The sequence below is a fragment of the Pseudopipra pipra genome, chromosome 5 (assembly GCF_036250125.1).
Source record: "Pseudopipra pipra isolate bDixPip1 chromosome 5, bDixPip1.hap1, whole genome shotgun sequence".
Lineage (NCBI taxonomy): Eukaryota > Metazoa > Chordata > Aves > Passeriformes > Pipridae > Pseudopipra > Pseudopipra pipra.
This window is the reverse complement of record NC_087553.1, coordinates 73,047,606-73,073,390: the sequence shown is the minus strand read 5'-3', so window position 1 is coordinate 73,073,390 and position 25,785 is coordinate 73,047,606. Positions and strand designations below refer to the sequence as shown.

The window sequence follows — 25,785 nt, the reverse complement described above, 5'->3', positions numbered from 1 at the left end:
ATGGCAGCAGGAGCAGTCACTGATCCCTTAAACCCAGGCTTAAACATCATAACTGGGCTTAGAGAAGTGAATCTCCCTTGGGTTTGAAAGCAAGAATTCCTACTTTTCCCACGGCATCCATGGACTTGCAATTCTTACATTTCCCTCAGCCTCCATGGGTTTGCAATTCCTACATTTCCCTCAGCCTTCATGGATTTGATGCCTTAGGACTAAGCATTGCTGGTGTGGCCATCACACCTGAAAGCCCCAGGGCTCTGTCCTGAGATGAAACACAAAAGGAATCCTGTTCCCTGCCCTCTCCAACAGCTTCCTCCTCGTTAGGGATCCCTTTTTCTCCTCACCCCACTGATGCTGCTTTGGTGAATTCAGAGGGTTCACACAAAGGTGTCTGAGAGCAGCACTTGCCCTGGGTGTGGAAGGCATCCAAGTGATACCCAAACACTCTCAGAAGCCTGCAGGAATGGCCTCAGGGAATTTGAAATTGGTCATTAAATGCACTGATATTGCCTTGAAAAGATACAAAATAAGGAATCTCAGTCTCCCCTCATTCACCCACAGCTCTCTGCTCCCCCGTCAAACTGGACTGATTGGAGTATCTGGGGATTAGGAGCAGGGCTTGTAAATCCCCCCCAGTTCAGCTCCCATCCCAAAGATGTTTTCACAAATCAATTAGTGCCTTTAATTACCGTGAGGGAATTCACTGATTTAGCCAGATTGAGTCTTTACACGTTGGGCTTGAAGCTTTAGTGTTGGGATTTTCCTTTTGGGGTTTTTATTTTCAGGCAGAGTCCAGGTTATCAGTGAAATGGGAAATCACTTTACTCCTTTCCTTATTAAAGTGAGTTCAGTGCTGCTTAAAAGGTGTAAGATTGACACTTAGGAGAGTGAATTCCCTAATATCCCCAGGAAAGCTTCAGCATGGGGACCTTCCTCAGTCTGGCCTCAGGTCTGGGAGGTGAGAGGTTCAGAAGCTGTTTGATCCTTGTTTTCTCTGCTGAAAATGCCAGTAAGACATGAAGAAGCAGCCAAGAAGGTGTTTCAGGTGCTTTGGCAAAGCTTTGCCCAGACTGGAGGGACTCCGTGTCCTGATGAACTGGATCTCCCATCCCAACTCCCAGGATAAAGGAAATTAGGATGAGTTGCTTGTTTAGGGGGCACCAGCTTATTTGTGGGGTGTGTAGCTGCCAGGATGGATAACTGGGATTCCACTTGTCTCTTCATTCATGGAATCATAGAGTCATTAATATTGGAAAATATTTCTAAGATCTTTGAGTCCAATCATTAACATTTAGTGTTCACCACTAAACCATATTCCCAAATGACACACCCATACAGCTTTCAAACACTTCCAGGGATGATTTGAACACTTCCAGGGAGGAAACACCTTCAGGCACAACCTCTACCCTTTGCTTTCTTCAGAGCCTGAAATCAGAAAGGATCTATTGAGCAATGACAGGAGCCTGATTTTATCCAGACCTACCCAATCTCATCCTCTTTCTTGTGCACTTTTGAGTCATTCCAAAGGTGCATAACCTCGGAGGAGGGTGCAGAGGGAGAAATGGAATATCCAGGATGTTCAGGGTGTCAGGGACAGTTTTAAGCCCTGTAACTGTGGAGCTCCATCCAGCAGGTTGTGATGGGGACGAGCATTAGTGTGAGCACAGCACACAGAGCTGGATGAAAGCACAGCCAACTCCAGCCCCAAGAGTGAAGCAAGAACTAAGTCAGACAAGACATTTGGATGTGGAGACTGCTGCTCAGTATATTTGTTATGTGGAATGATTTATTACAGCAAATCCACTGTGCTCCTCTGATCCATCACTCCTGGCTGTGGGGCTGAGCTGTTCTGAGGGACAGATGATTGCTACTAAACCAGCTTTGCAAAATCAGGGATTGCTTGTGCCAAGCCTGACTTAAAACCTTTTCAAGAGACATTTTCCAAGACGATAAAGAAAAGATTACTGCTGATTTACTCCTATAGCCAAAAAAACAAGGAGTCACACCGGGCTGGCAGGTAAACAGAATTTTATGAGGCTCCATTAATACTTTTGATCTGGGTTTCATTTGAGTTACGTCCAGCAATTACCTGAGTCTGCAGACAGAAAATTACACCCAGGACTTTGGGGACAATAAAGAGTTAAACTCAAAAAGCTTTTGGCACCTCTGTCATTTTGCTGGGCAGCACCAGGTCTCCAGGCTCTGATCTGACCTGGTCAAGAGGTGGCTTTGACTGGACATTCAGCTGCAGGCACAAAAGTGGCGGGTGGTTTTCAGGGCAAGGAACAGTTTTATTTACTTCATTTTCAGGCCATAGTGGGTTTGGAGGTGATTTTGTGTCTTCGTCACCTCTTCTTTTTCCCTCTCTCTGCTCCTGTGCTGTGGCTGTGTTTAATGCTTGTGGTCTGAGCCTGCAAGCTCAGTTTCCAAACCAAACAGAGAATTTTTAACACTTGGGTTTAAAACTGTGTGCACAGACTTGGTTGATTAAATAAAGGGATTTTATTTATCACGTGTCTCTGTGTATGTGCACACATTGGGTAGGTCTGGAATGTGTAAAACTTTTGGCTGAGTAAAGATTCAAAATCCCTTCTAGCTTGAATCAGCAAAGGTTAATAATGGCGATGATAATAACATAATAATAATAATAATTATTGTTGTAAAGGCTCACAGCCAAAAATGCAGAAGAACCAGGACAGTGGAGAAAGAACAAAGTAATCAATAAACTTTGCTTATGGTTTTAGGTGGGCAAGTTCTCCCTGATATTTCTCTGGGGGTTATCAGGAATATTTATTGTGAATTTTGGGGAGAGGATATTTCTTCTGTAAGGCAGAGAGGGGAAAGTCTCTTGTAAGTAGGTGTATGACTTCAGAAAAGATTTCAAGAAAGCTCAACCATCCAAACAGATCTCATAGAAATGGTAAAACGTGGGTTTGCTCCATAAAATTTCCCATTAGGAATTTCCCATCAGAGCTGACATTTTCAGAGAGCAAGAATTTGAGATACTCTGCAAAACTCAAATGTTGTCCTAAACATGGGCCAGTCCAGACATTACTTGAATGAAAGAGCATGGAGAACCTCTCAGAGAAGGTCCACAGGAGCAGCTGCTGAAGGATATGATTGTGCCAATTCTCTTGGGATAAACCAAAACTCTTTGGTTTATCCATGTGGGTGCAGCTGGAGGGGCTGAAGCTCAGTCCCAACTATCTGTGCCCAGTTCACCAAAACCTGAGAGCTCTTCTGTGAGCAGAGAGGTCTGTTTGCATTCATTCCTGCCTCCCCATCTGATTATTAATGGAAGATAAATGAGGAACGTGGAAAACAAAGGTCAGGAATGGGGGAGATCTGTTGGCTCCTTCCTCACAGCGTGTTTATTCTCTGGTGTTTTCTCATTTATAATGCAGGTGTTCCACCTTTCCTGTATCTGTAGGTTTACCTGGAGGCAGGAAAGGGACTCTGAGCTTTCTTTTCACAATCCCCTCGATTTCTCCCATTCTCAGAAGGAAATAAATTGCATCCTGGACAGTTTCCAAGGGGAGTTATAGAGGCAGGTGCTGAATCTGATGAGAGCACTCCTCACCCTGGGAAGCCCTCAGAGATGGGCCTGTCTGCTGAGGACATTTCCTCATCCTGTCCTGGCTGTGGGAGCCCTGACAGCTGCAGCTTTTGCTTTCTTGGATAACTCTTCCCCTTCCAGGCCTTGCATCATGTTGCCCCCATCACATGGAGCAAAGGGAGAGCTCACCCTGGTAGAGCAAGGCTGCTCCAATTTGGGATGGCCAAAGCTGCCTGTGGTGAACCCTTCCCCTTAACATGGGGTTCAAAGCCAACCCTACTGAAGCCTGGGAATGGTCCTTTGCAGTTTCCTTCCTCCCTCTCCCCTGCTCCCTGAAGTCCCACAATCAGCAGCAGCACTGGCTGCAGCTGGAAGAGGGAGGGAAAGGAGAGAAGGGTGTTTCTGAAAGCTCTTTCCTTCTGGTGACAGTGATTGCAGGGAATGAACTCCATTTGCATCTCCCCATCTCATCTGGGCTGAGGGAGCTGTTAGAAAATGGAGAAAATCTCCCAGAGACTTGTAGATTGTGACTTGGACGGATTGGCTTTCTCGGGAAACTGGTCTTTGAGCAAAGGGATGCAGCAACAGGAAATCTCTGTGCTGTCATATGTTGGATCCAACACACGTGGCAGAGCTGATCTGCCTGGGTCACCAAGGCAAAGCCTTCTGCACACCAAGGCTGAAGAGTTTGGCTTGGTTTTTTGTAGATGCTGCAGGACTGGGCTCCTCAGCAGCACCAAAAATTGTTCAGTGAGGTGGCATTTTCTTGTTCAGGGTGAAGTTTTATAGCAGGTTTAATATGCAAGATGGAACTACAGACCTCAACCAGAGAGCATTGAATCCTCAAGAGCTGCTTGCATGGGACAGTATCTATAAGGGCTTTTTGGGTTGGGCACTGAACAGGCTGCCCAGGGAAATGGTCATGGTCTCAAGGCTGCCAGAGCTCAAGGAGCATTTGGACAATGCTCTCAGACACGTGGTGGGATTGTTGGGGTTTCCTGGGCAGGGCCAGGAACTGGACTTTGATGATCCTTGTGGCTCATTTCCAACTCAGGGTATTCTGGGAGTGATTGAAGCAATACAGGAGATAAAGCCCATGGACCGTTCTGAGGGGCCCCTGTTAAATCTCTACCCTTCCTCCCATTATCAACTCTTGTGACTGCTGAGTCCTGGCAATGAAAAACATCCAGATTCTGCCTGATGTGACAGCTTTAGCAAACATGTGGTTTTAGTTATTTCTCTCCTTATGAATGAATGAAAAATCATTTGTTTGTTTTGTTCTTCCTTCCCTCCCCGTGGCACTGCGAGATGTGGTCACATACTTTGCAACCAGCATTTACAAACACAGATCACACATTTTCGGTGTGATCAGTCCTGATATCTACTGTCTGGGTTGTTTATTTTCTTCCCTTTCTTCTCTAGTGGCAACACACCCATTGCAGTGTGGGGAACTCACCTGGATCTCATCCAGAACCCTCAGATCCGGGCGAAGCACGGTGGGAAGGAGCACGTCAACGTGAGTGTGACTGCAGGGCTGGGGAGGGGACATGGCCATGGTGGTGTTAGGGGCTGGCTAACAGCTCTGCAGCTTGGAATTGCATCCCAAAAAGAGGGCATGACTTGCTTCCAGAACATTACCTCGTCCCTGAAGGAATATAGGACCAAAGAGGGGAATGAGAGGGGTGTAATGAAGTTCCTGGTCTCTTCTAAACCTGTTTCTTCTGTTGGCTCAAGGACATCTGTCCTCTCTCTTGTCACATGTATAACCTGTGTTATTTATGTGCATAAGAAGGCCCAAATTCAGGTTATTAACTGAGCATGTTTGGGTCAGAATAACACTCTTTGGTACTACTGTGTCCACTCCATGGGCTATTTGGGATCCTGCAAGAGATTATCCAGGTTTAGCCAGTTAGATTCACAACCTAATTCAACTCTCAGTGAGGAATCAGAAGAAGCTCTGAGGAGACCAGCAGAGTCAAGGTCTAGGAGATAATTCACTCAGAAGGAGCCACTTGCCAGTAGCTGCTGAGCAGCTCCAGGTAGAGCTGTAAAAGATGTGAGTTTGGCACCTCCAATTAGGAGATTCTGGAATAGGCAACACCTGGTGGTATCTACAGCAGGCTGGAGGATGGGGCCACACAACAGCATCTGAAAAAGTGTTGGCTGTGTACGGGCACTTTCTGGGACCAAATGTGGAAGACCATCCCAAAAGAAGAGGCTCTAAAAATAATTGGCTTGGGGGCAGAAAGTCCAGATCCTTTGCATTTCTCAAGTGTTCAGATTAATCCATGAGCTTCCCACCCAAGGTTCTCAAAGCACTTCTCAGACAACAAATAATCTGCTGCCACATGAACAGCAGCAAAACTGCGATAGATCCAAAAAGAAAATGCAGGAATATATGGGGCAGATTCGTTTGCATCTGCAGTTTGGAGATTGAGACATCTGAATTTTGGTCTTATCCCAGCTCTGTCATGAACCTTCATAAAGCCAAACCCAAAGGAGGTTTGTTGCCTCTCATGCCTCACCAGATTCAGGATATATCTCTTGAGGTTGGGTTCTGGGTCTGATGTGAATCTTGACAGAGAGTCTCCCATGAACTCTGGGAGAAACCTGCTCCAGCTGACCATGGATATTCACGGGTGTGTTTTGGCAATGCCTTGTATTTCCTGGTACACCACAGCCAAACCCTTCTCAGCTTTCCTGCAGGATTAGAAGCCTGCAGGACTTCTTCTCCCAGGAGACTCCAGCTCTTGCCTGACACACTGGTCTCAAACAACCCTGTGCTGTGCAGATGATGAAGCCAATCCATCACCTCCCACGTGCTCATGTAGAATTCAATTTTTTGCCGGGAAGTTCTCCAGTGCCTTTTGTTCCTTGGGAGAGCTGTTACAGCCCAGAACATCTGACTGACCTCACAATATGGAACTGGCTGGTCCAAGTCACTTCTCTCTCTGCTGATTTGAACCAAAGACCTTTTAGCCCTTGGGCAATTCCAGCTGGGATAATGAGTGTGCTCTCAGTGCTGGAGGTATCACACTGGTTAGGAGAAGATTCTCATGTCGAGAATCCACAAAGATCCCACAGAGCTTGTGCTGTTTCCTCACAGATCCTGTTGGTTCCTGGTGAGACCAGGATGCATTATGGTAGCAACTACGATGAGGAAAAATGAAGGCTCAAGTCCTAAAGGACAACCGGGCATCTAATTCCTAGGCCTTTAGTCAGGGTAAAACACCTGTCACAATCTGATGCTCATTTCTCAAACACACACACAAAAAGGAAGTTTTTGGCAGGGCTAGAACCAAACTTCAGGGTCTCCTATCCTTATGTCTTCCCCTCTCCAGCTTCCTGGGATTCATTTCAGGTGACCTGATGTTCAAACTGGGATCTTGAGCACAACAGACACTTTTGGAGTGATGCCCAGAGACCTAATTGCAGTGTGACAGAGAGACTTTGACTAGTCAGTGCTGTACAAAAAAAAAAAAAAAAAAAGGAAGAAATTCATATTTCCAGAAGGAAATGAAGTTAGGGAAAGATGCTGACACTGGCAACCCCAGAGGCTGAGCTCCCTCAAGAGGCACAGGATGCCCAATTGAAGGGCAAACTGCTCCACACACCTGCCCCAGCAGAGTGTTCCTAATCCCTTCCCAGCCTTGATTTCGTGATGAGGAATATTTTGAAGCAGTGGAGCACAATAATAACCAAAATCAGTCCACACAATAACCAGAAAGTTCTGCTCCTCCCTGTCCCCCAGCAGTGGGTAGGGTAGCATCTGGGTGGCATCTGCCCACCAGGAGGGACGTTTTCCACAAGCACTGCTCATGTTGGGTTTCTTTCCCCAGAACTGTGAGGTGCAGAACAGCACAGAGATGACCTGCCAGGCCCCAGCCCTGGCTGTGGACCCCAATCACCAGTCGGAGCTTGCCGAGCGCCCGGAGGAGTTTGGCTTCATCCTTGACAACGTGCAGTCCCTGCTGATCCTCAACAAAACCAACTTCACCTACTACCCCAACCCCATCTTCGAGGTTTTCAACCCCTCGGGGATCCTGGAGCTGAAGCCAGGAAGTCCCATCATCCTGAAGGTGAGATGGGGACCAAGGCCTGGATGGGGAAGGACAAACACACGTTGCCTGTTGACTCTCTGTGCCTGCCAGCACCCCACAAACCATGGTGGCATCCCAAAAACTTCCTCCATTCCTTGCCCCTACCACACTGCATCATATCAGCCACCATCTGCAAACACCAACCACTGCCAATATTCATAACCAAGAAATATTAACTCCTGCTGGAACTATCCATGTGCAGCCCAAATTGGTACCAACTGCTGCTCACCAGAGAGCAGTTTCTATGATTGCAACAGGGCTGACAATTAAATACCCGACTCTATTTCTTTTTTGGGGTTGCAAGACCTTCCTCTCACCCCTGTTTAAACCCAAACCAGCCCTTTGTCATTTCTATAGTCTGCACAGCAATACAGAAGAGGGATTTTATGTTGGAACATTTCTGTATCAGCTCTTTTACGTGGTGCATATGCAAAGAGATGATTGTGCTTCTTACACATTTGGAGGGGGCTCTGTCTTCCTTACCTGACTATGTTTAGTGAGTACTTGATTGTGCAAGACTTAGATGCAACATTTCTAATTCAGTTCCAGAGAGAAGGGAGCAGGACAGGCTGTTGTGCCTGATTTGAGTCTTTAGCCATTCATGTTGACTTCCTAATTTGGCTTTTCCTCTCTGTGTCAGCAAATGGTGAACTACAAATGTCATAACAATCACAGAATGGTTTGGGTTGGAAGGGACCTTAAAGATCATCTTGTTCCACCCCCTGCCATGGGCAGTGACACCTTCCACTATCCCAGGTTGCTCCAAGCCCCATCCAACCTGGCTTTGGACACTTCCAGGGATGGGGCAGCCACAGCTATGAAGTGGAATGTCACAACTTGTGTCCTAGGAATGAACTACAAGGGGAAAGAAAACTTTTTGCTGGTGTTTGTTTGATTTTGTGGGATGATATTCCTTTCTGTCCAGGGCAAGAACCTGATCCCACCAGTGGCAGGAGGGAATGCCAAGCTGAACTACACCGTTCTGGTTGGGGAGAAACCCTGTGCAGTGACTGTGTCAGATGTGCAGCTGCTCTGTGAGTCCCCAAACCTCATTGGAAGGCACAAGGTGATGGTAAGTGGTGCTTGAGCCTCAACCTCTACTCTCTGGGTGGCTTGGGAGGGCACAGCAATGCTGGAGAGCTGGGAGGGATCTCTGAGGGTTTTGTATCACCATTTGCCTTCCCAGAAACATCAAGGTCCTTTTTTGATCTAATATCCCCTTCAAGGGTAACTCGGAGAAGTAGAAGAGTAGAAGAGTGACCCAGGGATCTTTGTGGACAGTGAGGAACCTTTGATAAACAAAAACCTTTAGGAAAGTTTGCCCCTCTTCTGTTTTCTCATGAACTATGATGCTCATGTGAGATCATACATGTAACATGTTCCTGCATGACATACTTTGTTAAATTCAGCACATTCCCCACCAATTACTGACATGCTGGTGGCTAAAATTTGCCTTAATGTAGGAAAGAAAAAAAAATGCAGGATATGGATGACAGTGTGACTGGACTTTGAAGTTTTGACATCTATAAAACTTAGTTTACTCCTGCACATCCTTCCTGGAACCTGTGAAGAATGGACCTAGTGATTACATCAGAGGGAGCTCCTCCTCCTCTCACAACTGGTTTATTTACTCCTTCTTTACTTTCCTCTCAGTGATTTGCATTCCTTGATGCTGTTGCTTGATAAACAGCACATCAGCAAACTCACTGGAGCTGGACCAGGCTGTGGGTAGAAACAACAAAAGCTGACAAGTGACATCAGTGTTACTTATCCCTCATGAATTACTTTTTTTCCACCTCTCTGTTGCCCTCCCAAAGCTGCACCTGTCACATATTTATTTATTTCAGTGCAGTGAGACCCATAGATGATGGAGACACGCTGCATGGCTCTTTAGAAATAGAGTTTTTTGGGAACTTTTAGTTTATGATGATCATTTTGGGTCTTGTGCTGCTGGGAGACCTCACACTGGCTACTTCACTTCTCTGTGCCAAAGTTTGTCATCTGGAAAATAGAGGGAATAATCCTTTCCAGCCATGCAAATATCCCATGACTCTGGCTTCATTGCAAAGCACATCAAGACGCTCCAAGAAGAGCAATAATGAAGTGAGAGATTTTCTCTGTGTGAACACCAAAGCTTTGGAACATGGCAAAGGATGTTCCCTGTCGTTTTCATAGATATAATTAAACATATGGTCAGTCAGAGGTGGGCAAAGCTAAGCCTAGAGAGAGAGAACTCCAAGTCAGGTGAGCAATAAATAAATCCCTGGGGATCAGGGAGGATAAACCTCTGGTCAGGTTGTACCAGTTGGGAAGACTCCCCTGCTCCTGCAGCTTGGGACAGTTTAAGTGAAGCAAAAGATTAAAAAATAACCCCTTTTTGAGGATGCTGGAAACATGGGAAGGTGGTGGCGTTGAAGCCTGTTAATGAGCATCAATTTTAGGGCAAGTTACAGATTTTATTCAACTGCCAACAGAGAAGCAACACTTTGACAGCATCTGGGCTGGGAACAAAAGGCAGAAGGTCACCTGTGGTGGAGGCCATTGCTCAAGGATGGACTTTGCATCTGGAGCTTAACAGGGGACAGCTGGGCTGGGAGATGCCCCCTCCAGCACGGCACAGCATCTCTTGTTGTTGGGGCTGGTACAAAATGTGTCGCTGTGTTTCATTTGAACATCTTTTGATGGTCAGGACAACGGACAGGCAGCTCTCCCAGGTCCTCCTCCTGTTTCTGCCAATGATTTGCTGTGTGACCTTGAGGAGATCGTTGAACAAACCCTTCCTTGCAAAGTGAGGTGGCCAAGATCTGAGAGGGGGCCATGGGAGTGAATCAACCACGACAACACAGAGATGATTACTAAGGGAGGGAGCAGTGACAATGACACACATTGATGTCAACACGCTTTTGATCTGGTTCAGCTGTCTTTTGTACAATGACAGAGTTAAGTATTTGAAAAAAAAAACAGGAAAGGAATAAAAAGCCTTGAGCAATGGTTAAAAAAAAAAGAGGGACTAAAACTCAGAGGCAAGTTTTTTCCAAGGAAAAGAAAGAAACGAGGAAGACCCATCACAGAATCACAGAATATGCCCAGTTGGAAGGGACCCACAAGGATCATTGAGTCCAGCTCTCACCCCTGCACAGGACCATCCCTAAGAGTCTCACCATGTCCCTGCTCCCCTGTTCAAACTATGCTGGAGAAGGTCTGCAGTGAAGATGTGGGATACATCTAAAGGATTCCTGGTATCTAATTCAAGTGCTTATATCCAGAAATTCACACTGGACTCTTTCTGTAGTGGATGGAGAGATGGTCAAATGCAGCAACTGAAGTTCAGGGCACATTTCCTCTCATCTTAAATTAAACACTTTCATTGGGCCAGGACAAACGTGCACCAGGAAAGACACCACCACAGGCAAGTTTTGCACAAGAGGAGTTCCTGAACTGCTACAGGTGACCCCTAAGACTTTGTTGGAGAAAACTGATGTTTGCCATGGTGCCCTTTAGAACAAATTCATGATTAATAGGCTTAACAGGTGGCCAAACTGGTGCTTGGTAATATGGAGGGTTCACGTTCAGTCTTCTGGAAGGCATAAACAGCTTCCTCTAGAACCACTTGGTGGCCCAAGAAATAAAGTAGGGCTCTATCTATATATTTGCCTGTTTTTCTTTTAAATTCTCAAAATAGTATTACAGCCTCTTAGGCTTTCTCCTTCAAGAGGCAGATTCTCTCACATCAAGGCAGTTTTATTTGTGGACTGTGAGACCTTCACAGTGTTGAAATCACCTTTGGAGAGGAACACACTTTGTTAGACACCTGCCTTTAGGAATCTAAATCCTCTCCTAGTTAATGGAGAGAAATGGGAACTTCCACTGAATCAAACATCTCATCCTGATGTCAAAGGAGGTGTCAAAAGCAGCTCACATAAATCACATCCTAAAAGTGCTTTTTCTCTTTATTGACTCTGAAATCGTGCTGGAATGTCTAACTCAGATGTGCATGTGGAATATCTGGAGAGAGAAATCCCACCCATGGAGATGGGCTGTTCTCTGAGCTTTGAGGACAGACCTGCACTGGGGTTTGGGACGGGCCTGTTTGATTTTAGTCTGATACTCCTTGAATAGACTCGTCTAACTGCAGGGCTTGGAGGAAAAGGGCCACTGTTGGAAAGAGAAAATGAAATGGAATAAATCCATTTACTGATCCACTGTGACAGGAAGGAAACTGTGCAAGCTTTAGGAGGGAGGATTTGGAACAGTGGTCTACAGTAAAAGGGAACAGCTTTCAGTGCATGGATCAGGATGTGAGTTGGGTAGTGTGTCACATACCAATCCCAAACCTCTGCCCTGTGCAGGTTTTATAAGTGAGATGGGCCTTGGATCTTGAAATAAATGGGAAAACTGGTCACTGCTGCCTCCTCAACCAACACAGGTTGTTCCTTGGCCTCTGAAGATGCTCTACAAGTCATCAGTGTCATACTGCAGGAATGGCCATCTTTATTACCTGGGCAGATAAATTTGGGGTTGGTTTCATTTCTCGCTGTGGACATTGTTACCTTTCTAAAGCCTGTCCAAAAAACGGCATGAGAGGACCTTGTGGATGGAAAATAGGTATTTTCAGACATTCACTTTTGTCCTGTCCATGACATAAGGGTTGTAGCTGTGTGTCTTTGGCCAGGACCCAGTAAGGAGCAGCCTACACCTGGTGGTGAGCAAAACCAGCATCTTCTCTGAGGTTGCATCTGGGACTGGAATAATTTCTAGGAGATGGTGGGGTCGCAGAGATTCATGTCCCCAGAAAGGATTGTGGTGGTGAACAGCTGGAAAACTCTTCATTAATTCATGACTCTGCTCCATAGTCTCTTCTGGCTCCAACCCTTCCTCCTTGGACCAGATCCCTCCTCCTGCAACCCAGAGGGGAAACCTGAGCAGGTGCCTGAGCTGAGCCATGGGAGGCCTGGGATCAATGTGTGCCCAGGCAGGCTGGAGACAGACTGATGAGCTGAGAGCCAGGGGGATGAAGGACAAGGCTGGACACCAGGCTGGGATGTGGGAGGTGTTTTCACCAGCTGCTGTGGGAACTGGAAACGTGAGGGATCCTCCTCATAAAAGAGGGAGAAAACAGTTTAATTGTGTGCTGCAGTGGTCTCAGTTGCAATGGGAGTGGGAAACACTCAGCCTTGGGGTCTTGACTGCATTTCTACCTGGCAGCAAGATTTTGCACTTCGTGCAGGTCCAGCTGTGTCTCTCAGTGACAAAGCTCCTCTGGGGTGAGTGATGGGGCTCATCACCACATCACAATCCTTCGAGGCCTTTGCATGGCACCTCCCATCTTTCTGCTGGTCTATAACCAGCGTTCCCCAGCCACAGAACAGCCCTACAAGCCTTCTTTTATACTTCAGGCTGCTCAGCAGAGCTTTTCCCCTGTCACTCAAAGTTAGTCTACTCTACAAATAGCTTTGAACAACCTTGTAGTAGCCCTGAGAAAGCAGGATCCTGTGGGATTACTGCTGGGAGTGGTGTTCCTGTTGTAAAAATGGACTCCTAACAGACCTGCTTCAGCAGAACATTTTGTTGGTCTTGCAGCAGGAATGCTTGCAGGGTTTCTTGCTGGTTGTTAAAAGAAAGGTCCTCACACAGCAGCTCCTTCCAGAAGCTGGCAGCAGCTCTGGGAATCCCTGGAAGTGCATGGAGAAAAAAAAGCTGTGCTCAACTCCCTGTCCCACTGGTGAGCATCTGTACCATGCCAATGTGTGGCTGAGAAAGGGGCTGTAAAGAGCATGGGCCAGGCTTTGTGGTCTTTGTAGGCTTTTTCTTACTGTCTCAGAGGCTTCCTGATGCAGTTTTATCTGGTGGAAGAGTCAAAAGAAAACAGTGACTGATTTCTGCAGTCCCACTGTACTGACTGGGTCAGGTGTCCCCCGTCCCATTGCGGGGTGCGATGCCCCAAACCATAACCATGAGTGTGTATTTTGGGACTAAGTGACGTCAGTGCCCAGCAAATCACAGTGTCCAGGACAAGGAATGGAAAGCACAGAATGAAGTCTGAACTGATACCGAGGCAGGAAATTGAGACCGCTGACTTGTCCCACCACAAGTCGTTTGTTGGTTGGGTTCATGGTCACTCTGTCAACAGAGATGATTCTATGTGGCATTTCAGGTGTTTTTAAGCTGTTCTCTATCCAAACACTTCCATTTTGGCTTGGGAGACAAGAGCTCATCCTTCGGCCTAAGCCAAGGAGATGATGGAGTTCCTCCGTGTCCCTGCTCCCCTGACAGTTTCAACGCAACCCTTTCCTGCTTTCCCTCTAGGCTCGTGTAGGAGGGATGGAGTTCTCCCCAGGGATGGTCTACATCTCTCCAGACAGCCCTCTGAGCCTGCCAGCCATTGTCAGCATTGCTGTGGCTGGTGGGCTGCTCATCATCTTCATCGTGGCCGTGCTCATCGCCTACAAGCGCAAATCCCGGGAGAGCGACCTCACCCTCAAGCGCCTGCAGATGCAGATGGACAACCTGGAGTCCAGGGTGGCTCTGGAGTGCAAAGAAGGTAGGATGAGGAGGGCAGCTGGCACAGTGTCAGTGTTGGTAGAAGAGAGACATCCAGCCACAAAGATTTGAGCCAAAACAGCACAAGCAAAAAGAGCGTTGAGCCTTCAAGCCTGGGTCTAATCTGACTTTGGCTGTTTTCCCTGAGCCCAGTCTTCCTCCACCCTGTCCTAACTGCATTTGCTAACTCACAGTCCAGAGAAATCCCTGGCACATGTCCCTGGGGAAAGGCTGTGGTGTAGGAAAGGTGGCACTGCTCTTGTCCACCTTCTTCTTCCTCTCCACATGTTGCTTCTCCACTTGTACCTTAGTCTCATGCATGTGGGTGTGAGGGCCTTTCCCATCATGGGGAGGGAGGTCTGGGTTGTCACTGCTACCTGAGTCATTCCTTTTTTTTCTGCCAGCCTTTGCAGAGCTGCAGACAGATATCCACGAGCTGACCAGTGACCTGGATGGAGCAGGGATCCCTTTCCTGGATTACAGAACCTACACCATGAGGGTGCTTTTCCCTGGCATTGAAGATCACCCAGTTCTGAGGGATCTGGAGGTAAGAAACCAACACCTGCTGCTTCTGAACCCTCTCATTCCTCCCTGTTTGGTCCTCAATGACAGGGGTGTGGTGGGGATATTGTGGCTTCTAATGTTGTGTACTACTAGGGACAAAACTGCACCTCATTAAAAATCCATATGGAAAGGGGGAGATGGTGGCTGCTGACTCAGATCATAAAATTGTTAAGGTTGGAAAAGCCCTCTAAGATCATTGAGTCCCACCATTAATCCAGCACTGCCAATTCCACCCTAACCCATGTCCCCAAGTGCCACATCTACATCTTTTAAATCCCTCCAGGGATAGTCACTCCACCATTTCCACGGGCAGCATGTTCCAGTACCTGACGAGCCTTATAGTGAAGAAATTTTTCCTAATATCCAATCTAAACATTCCCTGGTCCAACTTGAGGCCATTTCCTCTCATCCTGTCACTTGTTACCTGTTAAATTCTCTTTGATCCCTCACTTATTTGAAAGACTCTCACAGATCTGTGTTCATTAGGCCTACTCTATTAAGCTTCTCCTTGGTTTTCACCCTGCTGTGGCTTGATTTTTAGACTAGATTAATTAGTTACTGCTGTGTAGGGGCAAGGAAAAGAAGTTGTGTGACAGAGCAGGACACTTCCTAGTGTCACTCCAGCTTTGTATGACCCTCACACTACCAAGAGGCCAGTATTTTTGTGGTAACCCCTATAAAAATAACCTCCTGTCACTGAAGGAGGTTCACCTTTGCTGCACTCTGTGGTTTGCAGCATCACTCCACACCTTCCTCCTCCACCCCGACTCTCTGAACAACAGAGGTGGGAGGACAGTGAGACAGTGCCCACCACTGTTGGGGTCTCCACACAGCCTGTGTGACCTCAGTGGTGACAGAGAGCTCGATGGGAGCCCAGGTGAGTTCTGCCAGCCTAAAATCTGCATCAGGCTCTGGCAGATGGACAGGCTCTTCTCTGGGAATACCTGGGCCAGGGAATCGGGAGCTACACCATGGCCAAGGCCAGGGAGGTTGTTGGCTCAGCTCTCTGCAAAGTCTTTGGCAGGTTCTGATCTTCAGAGGGGCTCTGGCATGGGCTGGTGAGATTGCTGGAGGCCAAGACTGGGGTTAGTTGGCAGGAAGGAGAGGCAGGAGCTGGCACAGGCAGTCCTGTGCTTGGCTGGCTGTGTAATCAGAGATCCCTGCTCGTCTTTGCTCCTTCCACTCGGAAGAGCCAAAATTCATTGAACTGTGTGGAGATAACCATTAGAAAACCTGATCTGTCAGCAAGGAGGACTTGTGGGACTGGGTGGGAGGCTGAGTAACACATTCACTACAGCACACATTTAATTGTGGGGTGCAGGTAAGTGGTCTCAAGCTGCTTTCCCTCAGGACGAGTAACTCAGCAGCTTCAATAAATGGGCAGGAGAAACAAGGGGTGCTGAATCTCCCTCTCACATGTGTGTCCACACACACAAACACTTTCATTATCCCCACAGCCAATTTCAATCCCTACATTCATTAACCCCAGACAGCTGATCACAGAATAGCATCTGACCCCTACAGAGGTCTTAGCATGGATGCTCCCCTCTGTAGATACACACAGAGCTAATGTTTCAATCCACCACCTTTGATCTCTCCTTCCTTTCATTCCATTCATTATTTTTTTTCCTTAATCCTCTGTAAAGCTTCAGCAGCTCTTTCAGAGTCAACATCTTTGGTACCAACACGAAGGCAGCTCCCATTCTGCTCCCTTCTCTGGAGCACCAAGGAGTTGCTATTTATTGCAAAAGATCCTGCAGTGAGAAGGTCTCACTTATTTCCAGTTCATTTGCTAATTAACTGCTTCCAGATGCAGCACAATATACTTTTCTTGTTATTTTTTATTTAATTCTCCATAATAACCCGAGGATAGACAATATTAAATGTTCAAGCAAGTGAGTTAAAAATAATTATTGGCAGGATGGGTGGTAGTGGTTTGTTGGTTGGTTGTCTCAAGCTATTTAGGAAGTAATTTATTTGCTATATGCAAAAAGAGTTAAGAACTCTAATTTCCTGAATTAAATAATGACTCTATAAGGGGCCTGCATTAGTTGGTTGTTTAAACATGCCAACTTATTCTGTATTAAAGTGCCAAATTTGGTTGGTTATTAATACATCCATGTCTCAGTGACATGTGTTGCTCTTTGGTGAAACCACCCAGCTTCCAGGGAAGGTTTTTTTTCAAGGACTGGAACAGCTTCAGCAAAATGGAGGAATGAGTTTGGGGTTCCCTATTTAGGCTCCATTTTTTTCTAGAGTCAGAAGGACCAGGAAGGGTGAAGCCCACCATGGACCACCATGCTGAGGTTCCACAAGGCCAAGGGCCGGGTCCTGCCCTTTGGCCACAAGAAGCCCCTGCAGCTGCAGGCTGGGCCAGAGGGGCTGGAGAGCAGCCAGGCAGGAAGGGAGCTGGGAGTTGGGCTGGGCAGGGAGCTGAAGAGGAGCCCGAGTGTGGCCAGGGGGGCAAGAGGGCCAAGGGCTGCTGGGCTGGCTGAGGAAGAGTGTGGCAGCAGGAGCAGGGCAGGGCTTGTGCCCCTGGGCTGGGCGCTGGGGAGGCCACCCCTGGAGTGCTGTGTCCAGCTCTGGGCCCTGAGCTCAGGAAGGCCCTGGAGGGGCTGGAGCAGGGGCAGAGAAGAGCAGCGAGGCTGGGGAAGGGACTGGAGCACAAGTGCTGGGAGGAGAGGCTGAGGGAGCTGGGGGGGCTCAGCCTGGAGAGGAGGAGGCTCAGGGGAGACCTCCTCACTCTCTGCAACTCCCTGCCAGGAGGGGGGAGCCGGGGGGGGTCGGGCTCTGCTCCAGGGAACCAGCAGTAGGACAGGAGGGCACGACCTCAAGCTGGGCCAGGGGAGGTTTAGGTTGGATATTAGGAAGAACTTTTTACAGAGAGGGTAATCAGCCATTGGAATGAGCTGCCCAGAGACGGGGTGCATTCTCTGTCCCTGGAGGTGTTTAAGGACAGACTGGATGTGGCATCAGTGCCATGGGCTGGGAACCACGGCGGGGTTGGAGCAAGGGTTAGACTGGATGATCTCGGAGGGCTTTTCCAACCCAGTTGATTCTGTGATTCTAGGATTCTGTGACTGTGGAGCACAGGCTCCAGAGTTGAGGTCCTAAATTCTTCTATATAAAAACTAGTTCAGTAACCTCTCACAGCTGAGACATATATTAGAGACTTACAAACCTCTGTGTCTCTTCATCTCCTCATCTCCTCAAAACTTGACCCTACTCTCTCTTTCCCATTCACTTTCTTTCTGCCTCTCCTGAAGTTTAATCCCAAACCTCTGTAAAAAGGTTTTTTGAAGGGATGAGAAAGAAGTTTTGGATAAAACTAGAATAAGACTTCAGTTTGACTAAAATAAAAATATAATGTGGTGTAGTACCACATCCAGGCACCAGCAATCCCTTTTTGAAGTGCTGTTCAGAGGGGGAAACACAGGATTGGAAAAAAATCATCTGGCTGTGAGTAGGAGTTCTGCCAGGCTTCCTAATCATTAAATGATGTGTGGACTCTCTTCCTGTCTTCCCTTAATTGGAGGAGCTGGAGGGATGAGGGCCCAGAGGCAGCAAAGGGTGTGAGACCCATCTGGGGAGGTCTGAGAAAGGTATAAAGGCATAAACTCCCTTTCTTTTTGTGCAGGTCCCTGGCTACAGGCAGGAGAGGGTGGAGAAAGGCCTGAAGCTCTTTGCCCAGCTCATCAACAACAAGGTGTTCCTGCTGTCCTTCATCCGCACTCTGGAGTCCCAGCGCAGCTTCTCCATGAGGGACCGCGGCAACGTGGCCTCGCTGATCATGACAGTGCTGCAGAGCAAGCTGGAATATGCCACTGATGTCCTCAAACAGCTCCTGGCCGACCTCATAGACAAAAACCTGGAGAGCAAGAACCACCCCAAGCTGCTGCTCCGGAGGTGAGGATGGCTGGGGCTGGAGGGAGTTGGGTTGGGAAGCCTGTGCTCCACTGTCCAACATAATCATAGTCATCTTTGGAGGAAAGATGCAGCTCTTGATTCCTCTCCTCCCTAACCAAAAAGTGGTTAATGATTGATAGTTACAGAATTGGGTTAAGTTACAGTTAAGGAATTAAAAGTTCCAGAACTAAACTATCTCCAAATTTTCATGTGGATCATCCACAAAGCTTCATAAGGGCAGCAAAAGTCCCTGTTTCCTAATCCTTATTTTGGACTCTCTGTGTGCTTAAGATGTTAAATTTAGGCTTATTTTTCCTTTTAACCTACAAACTCCAACTATGTTTTGTAGGATCTCTAAGTGTATCCCATAAAACAGGCTGTGTTATATCCCTGGTGAGCAGTATGTCAACTTCTTCCATCTCCTGCCTGGGGTGTGGAATTCCCAGCTTTGTTTTTTATTCCTTGATTACCTATGAACACATGGAGAGTCTTCAGCTGCACTGTGGGATCTCCTGTGTCTCCCAGAGCATTGGTGCTGGGAGTTTGGGGAAGGCAGCAGAAGAGCTGAGCAGGACAACAGAGCTGGTTTTATACAAGGCACAAGTTTGAATTGGTTCTTCTTGGCCTGGTCTGAGGTCTAAACTCCACAGTTCTGTGGGAAACCTCGAGTTAGAAATCTACTGCTCTGTAATTTAAATGCCTTCCCTGCCTAAGGAAGTGCTGCCTCTTCTCCCTTTAGGATCAGATTCGTCTCCTTTTCACGGTCTGAACCAATCCTTCTGATCCTGAGTAAAATCAGGGGGAGTCTTCTGGAGAGGAATGGCCTTTGCCACTGCTCAGAGCCAACTCTGAGGAGCCCTCAGCTGATTATGATGGATGGCTTGGGCAGGGAAGAGATCTCTGGTGCCTTCTGGGAGGCTTTTCCTTTGGCACATGGCCCACTATGGTCAATCAGTAGAAAAGGGAGCAGAAGGCGCTTCCTGGCATTCAGGGCAGCAATGCCAGGGGCACAGGCTGGACTTTGCTTTGGTGTCAGTTGACTCCCTGATGTGATTCAAGCCCTCCAGCCTGGCTGGTGACCACCCTGCAGCTGTCCCCAGACTTCCTTTCTGTGCTTCTCCTCTGATGCTGGATGGCACTGCCTCCTTCCAACTGTCTCCTCCCTTCATGTTCTCCTTTTTCTTCCCCTTTCTCCACCTCTTTATCTTCCCTGGTTGCTCATTACTGTCTTGTCCTGAGAATCCCATCTTTCCTCTTTCTCCTTCTTGCAGCTCTTTTCTAACTCTCTTTGTTGGACATTAATTGTGGCCTTTGGAAGGAGAGCCAGGGAACAGAGAAGGTACATCCACTGTTCCAAGGTCTGAAAACATGAGGAGAAACCAGAGACGTGCTTTGTGGTCTGAGATGGAGGTCCTGCCCTGAGCAGCACCAGCACAGAACACATGAATAGCTCAGTGCCTTGGGTCAGATGTTGGTGTGAGGTCCTCACACAATGATTTGGAGCAGCTGGATCCAACTTGATGCTTCCCTTCCCTCTCCATGAGTCTGTGGGTGGAAGGGAATCTTCCAACACCTTTCTGCAGTGGCCGTTTTGGAGATATTTGACAGAAAGAAGGAGCTGGCAGAAGTGATTTTCCCCCCTCACCTGAGTCCAGTGTTCATCCCACATGGCATCTACAGCTCCAAAGAGATTTTTCAGGGCAGGGAACAACAAAAACAAGCAAGAACCCCTGTGTGGCTTTGGTGAGAGCCAGGACAAGGAGGATCCACTTTAATTCAACCAGACAGGGACTTGTGCTTTCTTCTTGAGCAGCACCAGTGCATGTAGTGGAGCCAGCACAGGTTTATCCTGTGCCCCTGGTGTCCTAACCACACTTACAGGTCTGAGTTGGTCTTTCTGTAGGAAAAGTTCATCCTGAAGCCTCGAGATGGATCTCTGTTTCGTGGAGGACAGAGTGTTCAAGGGCAAAAGCATGAGCTCTGTGAATGCTCCACATTGCCACACTGAGGAGTATAATCACTCCCAAATGCCAGGGAGATAGGCAGTGGTGGATAACTGCTCCCTAGTGATTTAGATCTGTCTCTCTTGAGTATTTATATAGCCTACTTGACATATGGCCTAGCTCTGAGCTCCTCATATTTGATGGATTTATCCTCCCTGAGCTCTTTGCAGAAGATTCCCTCAAATGTTGTCAACTGCTGTTGTTGAAGAAACTGAAAAACAGACACACAGGGAGTTCTGGTCACAGGAGAGTCAGAAGGCAGTAAGAATTTGCAGGTTCCCTAAATCCAAATCATGCTGAAGCCTGAAATTGTCGTGCCAGACTTAGCACAGGACTCAGAGATCTGGGCAGTAAGATGGACCAGGCCAATATTTTGATTAGTTCTTTGATATGATCAGCACAACTAAATCACTTCCAATTTGCCTTTTCTCCCTCCCTGATTTTAGGACAGAGTCTGTGGCTGAGAAAATGCTCACCAACTGGTTCACCTTCCTTCTCTACAAGTTCCTCAAGGTAAGAGGAGCCTGGAAAAACAGCTGCTTTAATGCATTTCTTCCTGGTGAGGTTTAGTTGGGGCAAAAACTTCCCAGATATAAAGGAAAAATTCTTTTTTTTTCTCTGGAAGGAGGTCACTGCCTAATAGGAGAGCTGGGCTGTTTTCTCATCCAGGAAGAACAAAGAGGGACACTTTGTTAGAGAAGCAGCCTGCTGGTCTTTCTCCTTGCACAGAGGTGGGATCTGAGGGTCAGTGCTGAAATGTGGAGGTTTTCAGACCATGATTGAGACCTGTATGGAAAATGCTCTCTTTTTACCAGCAGCCTGAGTTCTCCATCATGTGGTGACCCATATTTTTGGTGCGTGGTGGCTGGAGATCTCCTTCCACCTCAGTTCAGATCCAGCCCCAGCTGGAAGGACACTCAGCAGCAAAAGAGTGAAAGAACCCTCTGAGCCCTCTTGTTCCTCCTGGAAGGTCTCCTTGGGGTGGTGGGTAGCAAAAAAAAAAAGTCTTTCAGCCTTTGAGACCTTCTGGGTGATGGCAGGTCCCCCCTGGGGGACCCACACTGAGCCCCAGGCATGACAATTGCCAAGAGACCAAACTCAGAGCCAGCCTGTTGGGAAGGAGCTGGGCTTGCTCCTCTCCCCCACTCCCAGTGCAGTTGCTAAATATCCTCACACCTGACAGCCTCATTTGGACACAATAACCATCCTCTGCCTGGCAATTCAAGGCTTCACAAACAAACCCCAATCCCCTGAGCCTCCCCCAGTTCAAGGATGAACACAGGGGAAAGTTTTGAAGGTCCCTGGAAGGTAATTTTAGTGACTTCGGTATCAGATCCCTGCTCTGAGCTGAAAGGAAAGGATATAAGGAGGTGACTCTCTAAAGAGCTGCTTTTATAATAGGCTTTTTTCACCCCACTCAGCTACTTGTCTTCTTGCCTTAGCCTGAACAGAGGCCTGATAAGGGCAAGAGACAGGCACACAGAAGCAATATGCTGCTGGCAGATAAGCTAATTAAGTGGGAGACAGGTGTAGGAACTGAAAAAGGGGCCACTTTGCTTCTGATTATTAACTTGTTTTCCCTGGGATTTACACCAGGGGAAAATGACCTCGCTCCCTGAGCTGGGACACAAGAGGAGAGGGTGAGGAGGGGAGGAAGGATGAAGGGGGAAAGAGGCAAGAAGGGAAAGCATGAGGAGGGGTTCATGGCAGGGAATGTGCTGAGGGAGGGCAGCAAGGGAGGAGAGGCTGGGAAAAGTGTGGGGAGAGGAGTGCAGTGAGTGTGAATGATGAGGGGAAATTAGGCAGAGGTGTGTTTGCTGGCCCTGCTTGTGGGCTGCTTGTTGCTGTCCCGTGTGGGCTCCACATGTCTGACATCATCAGTGCAACCACAGAGACCCAGGGGTACATCTCCCCTGGCTCATGGAGCTGCTCCTGCCTGAGCATCCCTGTTTGCCTCCAGCATGAGGGTGCTCAGGGAGGCTGTGGACACTGCCCAGACACCCAGGATGAGGCACCATCAGTCCATCTCCCTTTCAGAGCTGCCTCCAGGTTCTCTGGAACCCTCCCCACCAGTGCAGAGCTCTGGCCTGGTGGCACTGACTGGAACAGCACCTTCAAGGCTCTGCCGGTCCCAGCACTGCCAGGGAGCACTGACACCTTTGTCCCGTGACAGGACATTGTGGGGTTGGCTTTCCAGGGCTGGTTGCACTCTGTGGAAGTGGAGGGTGACCTCTGTTCCTGGGCTGTATGGAATACACTGATGTATTGGTCTGGAGAGATTGGGGATGGCAAGCCACGGCACTCACTGAGATGCCACGTGGGTTTGGTTCTCACCTTTCCTCCTCTTGTTTCACCTCATGGTTGTCTCTCACCCCTTCAGGAGTGTGCTGGAGAACCTCTCTTCTCCCTTTTCTGTGCCATCAAGCAGCAGATGGAGAAGGGTCCCATTGATTCCATCACTGGGGAGGCCCGGTATTCCCTGAGTGAGGACAAGCTCATCCGACAGCAGATCGACTACAAGACACTGGTGAGTGCTCTGAGTCCTGTGGGCTTGTCCAGAACCTTCTAGAAAAATGGAATTTAGAGAACAGAATTCCATGATGGGCATGCTGGCCTTTTGGGACAATTATCCCCGTATTCCAGCATTGTAACCCCGCTGAAGATTGATTATTAAAATTAAAAATCTTTTTCTCCCGTGAGGATTTCAGCGTCAAGGGATATGTCAGAGGTACACAGTGGAGGGACTTTAGGTCTGCTCTAGAACTTGTGCAGCCATTCCTCTTGAGAAAGCACAAGTCAAAGAAAAACGAAGTTGATTTAAAGATTTCAAGGGGAAGAAAACTAATCCCTGGCACTGAGTCATTTGCTTCAAAATGGAATTGTCTGCATGGGGCAAGATATACATTGCAGATGTGCAGCTTTAGCTTCTGCTCTGAGATTACACCCTTTCCCACTTGATTAAAGAGCATCAATTAAAGAGCATTAGATATCTCTTCTTAGTGTGTTTTTTTGGGCCTTCATTCTTTCCTGGATACGCTAAATCCACGGAGCTTCTAAGTCTCTGTAGGATAAAGATCACTTTCTAAGTCTTCAATGATCCTTGTAATTTTTCTCTTCCCTGTGCCTTTGTCCTCAGACAAACCCAACCCCAATTTTAGGACAGTCAGAAGATGCTCTAAATTGATCAGATTATTTTAACTGCAGTTTCATATGAGGGACATTCGTTTCACTTCACTCTAGATAGCTCTGAAAACTGTGCCTAATCATAGAATCACAGAATGGTTTGGGTTGGAAAGGACCTTAAAGATCATCTGGTTCCAACCCCCAGTCGATGTTGGCTCCTTAAACCTCAGCTCAGGTGGGCTGATGTTGAAATTCTGCTTGTCTTCAGTCTAGAGCTGAGCTTTGATCGAATCCAGGTCTGATGGGGGGTTGGATTTTATCCTTAAATAAGATCACACTTTTATTTTGCGTATTAAAAACGTGACTTTCCTGTTAAATCATCAGCATGGTCCTTCTTTGCTGTTGTTGTGGAGCAATTCAGAGGCTGTTCTCACATGGAGAGAGGGAGCAGAAGGAAGGAAAACAGACATGGAGTGATCCCTTTCACCAAAGGAAATCCCCCCAGATCCTTTTAGGCTTGATAGAAAGCAGCCAGCAAAGAGTAGTAATTATACAGCAGCCTGAACAAAGCTCTCCTCCTTCCCTTTGTGCTGTTTGATGTTAATCAGCTCTCCCTCTTACATCTCAAGAGCAGACAAATATATCCCGATAGGAATCTCAGCAGATTTACAGAGATCAGCTCCGGTGAAGGAGATTAAGAAGAAGCAGAATGGGAACAGGATTGTTCTTCCTTTCTGTTTCTCTTTATTTCTGTTTAATTTTGTCCTTTCTCTACTTTCCTTCAGCAGTGTGACACATCTTATTAAAAATATACAGTCATGAAATAAAGCAAAGAACTGATTTAGTGTTTTTAATGTGGGAATTCCCTCAATCTCCTGCTCTAAAGCACTGTGAGTTTGCAGTTTGTGGGGCTAAAATTCCCTGGGATGTTCACATATCCTGAGCGTTTGGTTGAGGTAAATCCCAATTCCAGCAGTGTGGCACATGGAAACAGGCTGTTTATTGCCATTATTCCTGGAAGACAGGGCCAGGGCTGCTTTTGGAAGGCACATACTCAAGGATCTTAGAGGTCTTTTCCAAACTAAAGGATTCTATGATTTATTCTTTAGCCTTCGTTAATCATGACCTGCCAAAGAGAAGCTTTGGGGTGGCCTAATTGTGGCTTTGTGGTACCTGAAAGGAGCCCACAAAAAAAGATGGAGAGAGACTATTGACAAGAGCATGGATTAACAGGACAAGGGGGAATGGCTTCAAACTGAAAGAAAGTAGGTTTAGAGTAGATATTAGAGAGGAATTCTTTACTGTGAGGGTGGTGAGACACAGGAACAGGTTCCCCAGAGAAGCTGTGGATGCTTCATCCCTGGAAGTGTCCAAGGCCAGGTTGGACTGGGCTTGGAGCAACCTGGGATAGTGGAAGGTGCCCCTGCCCATGGCAGGGGAGTTGGAACGAGATGATCTTTAAGGTCTTTCCAACCCAAACCATTCTATGATTTTATGATTCTATTCTATGACCTAATATTTTAAATCACGGTTTTGAACATGGTTTGAGTGAACAGCAGATCCAAAGGAATTGACTTATCCAGGGAGAGAAAAAAAAAGATGGAGCACATTCAGGCACCTGGAATGAATTGATTTTACAATACACACCTCATGTACTAAATTTAGATTGTTTTGGTCTGGTTTCTCTCCAAAACCAGGTAGCTCCAAGTTGCTGTCTGCCAGGTCCTACAGGTGTCCAAGGAAGCAGCCCTTGGTGTCTGAGGGTCTTTGCAGTCTGTGAGAATTCCTGTACTTACAAGGGAATTTTCAGCCAGGAGAAATTAAGCTACTTACAGATGTGATTTGCTGGAATAAATGGTTGCAGCTAAACAGTGGGCCTTCTCTAATCTGTGAACCCCAGAGGAACCCCCTCTTGTGTTAGTGCTCTTGAAAACCCAGCTACATTATCCCATCTATGAGGCACAGGCAGATTTCATCCCTGCTGGCTGCCATCTGC

At 47.4% G+C, this 25,785-nt stretch overlaps 1 protein-coding gene across 2 annotated transcripts in view; it reads left to right on the top strand.

Moving 5' to 3' along the window:
- PLXNA4 (plexin A4) overlaps positions 1-25,785 on the top strand; it is a 445,892-nt gene that overhangs the window by 386,132 nt on the left and 33,975 nt on the right. For both annotated transcript variants that reach the window (XM_064656587.1, XM_064656588.1), the window contains exons 17-24: positions 4,976-5,069; positions 7,393-7,632; positions 8,579-8,725; positions 13,960-14,194; positions 14,598-14,740; positions 18,395-18,663; positions 21,113-21,179; positions 23,047-23,193. In XM_064656587.1, coding sequence (XP_064512657.1) covers positions 4,976-5,069; positions 7,393-7,632; positions 8,579-8,725; positions 13,960-14,194; positions 14,598-14,740; positions 18,395-18,663; positions 21,113-21,179; positions 23,047-23,193 — 1,342 coding nt within the window. The remainder of the gene's footprint in view (positions 1-4,975; positions 5,070-7,392; positions 7,633-8,578; positions 8,726-13,959; positions 14,195-14,597; positions 14,741-18,394; positions 18,664-21,112; positions 21,180-23,046; positions 23,194-25,785) is intronic.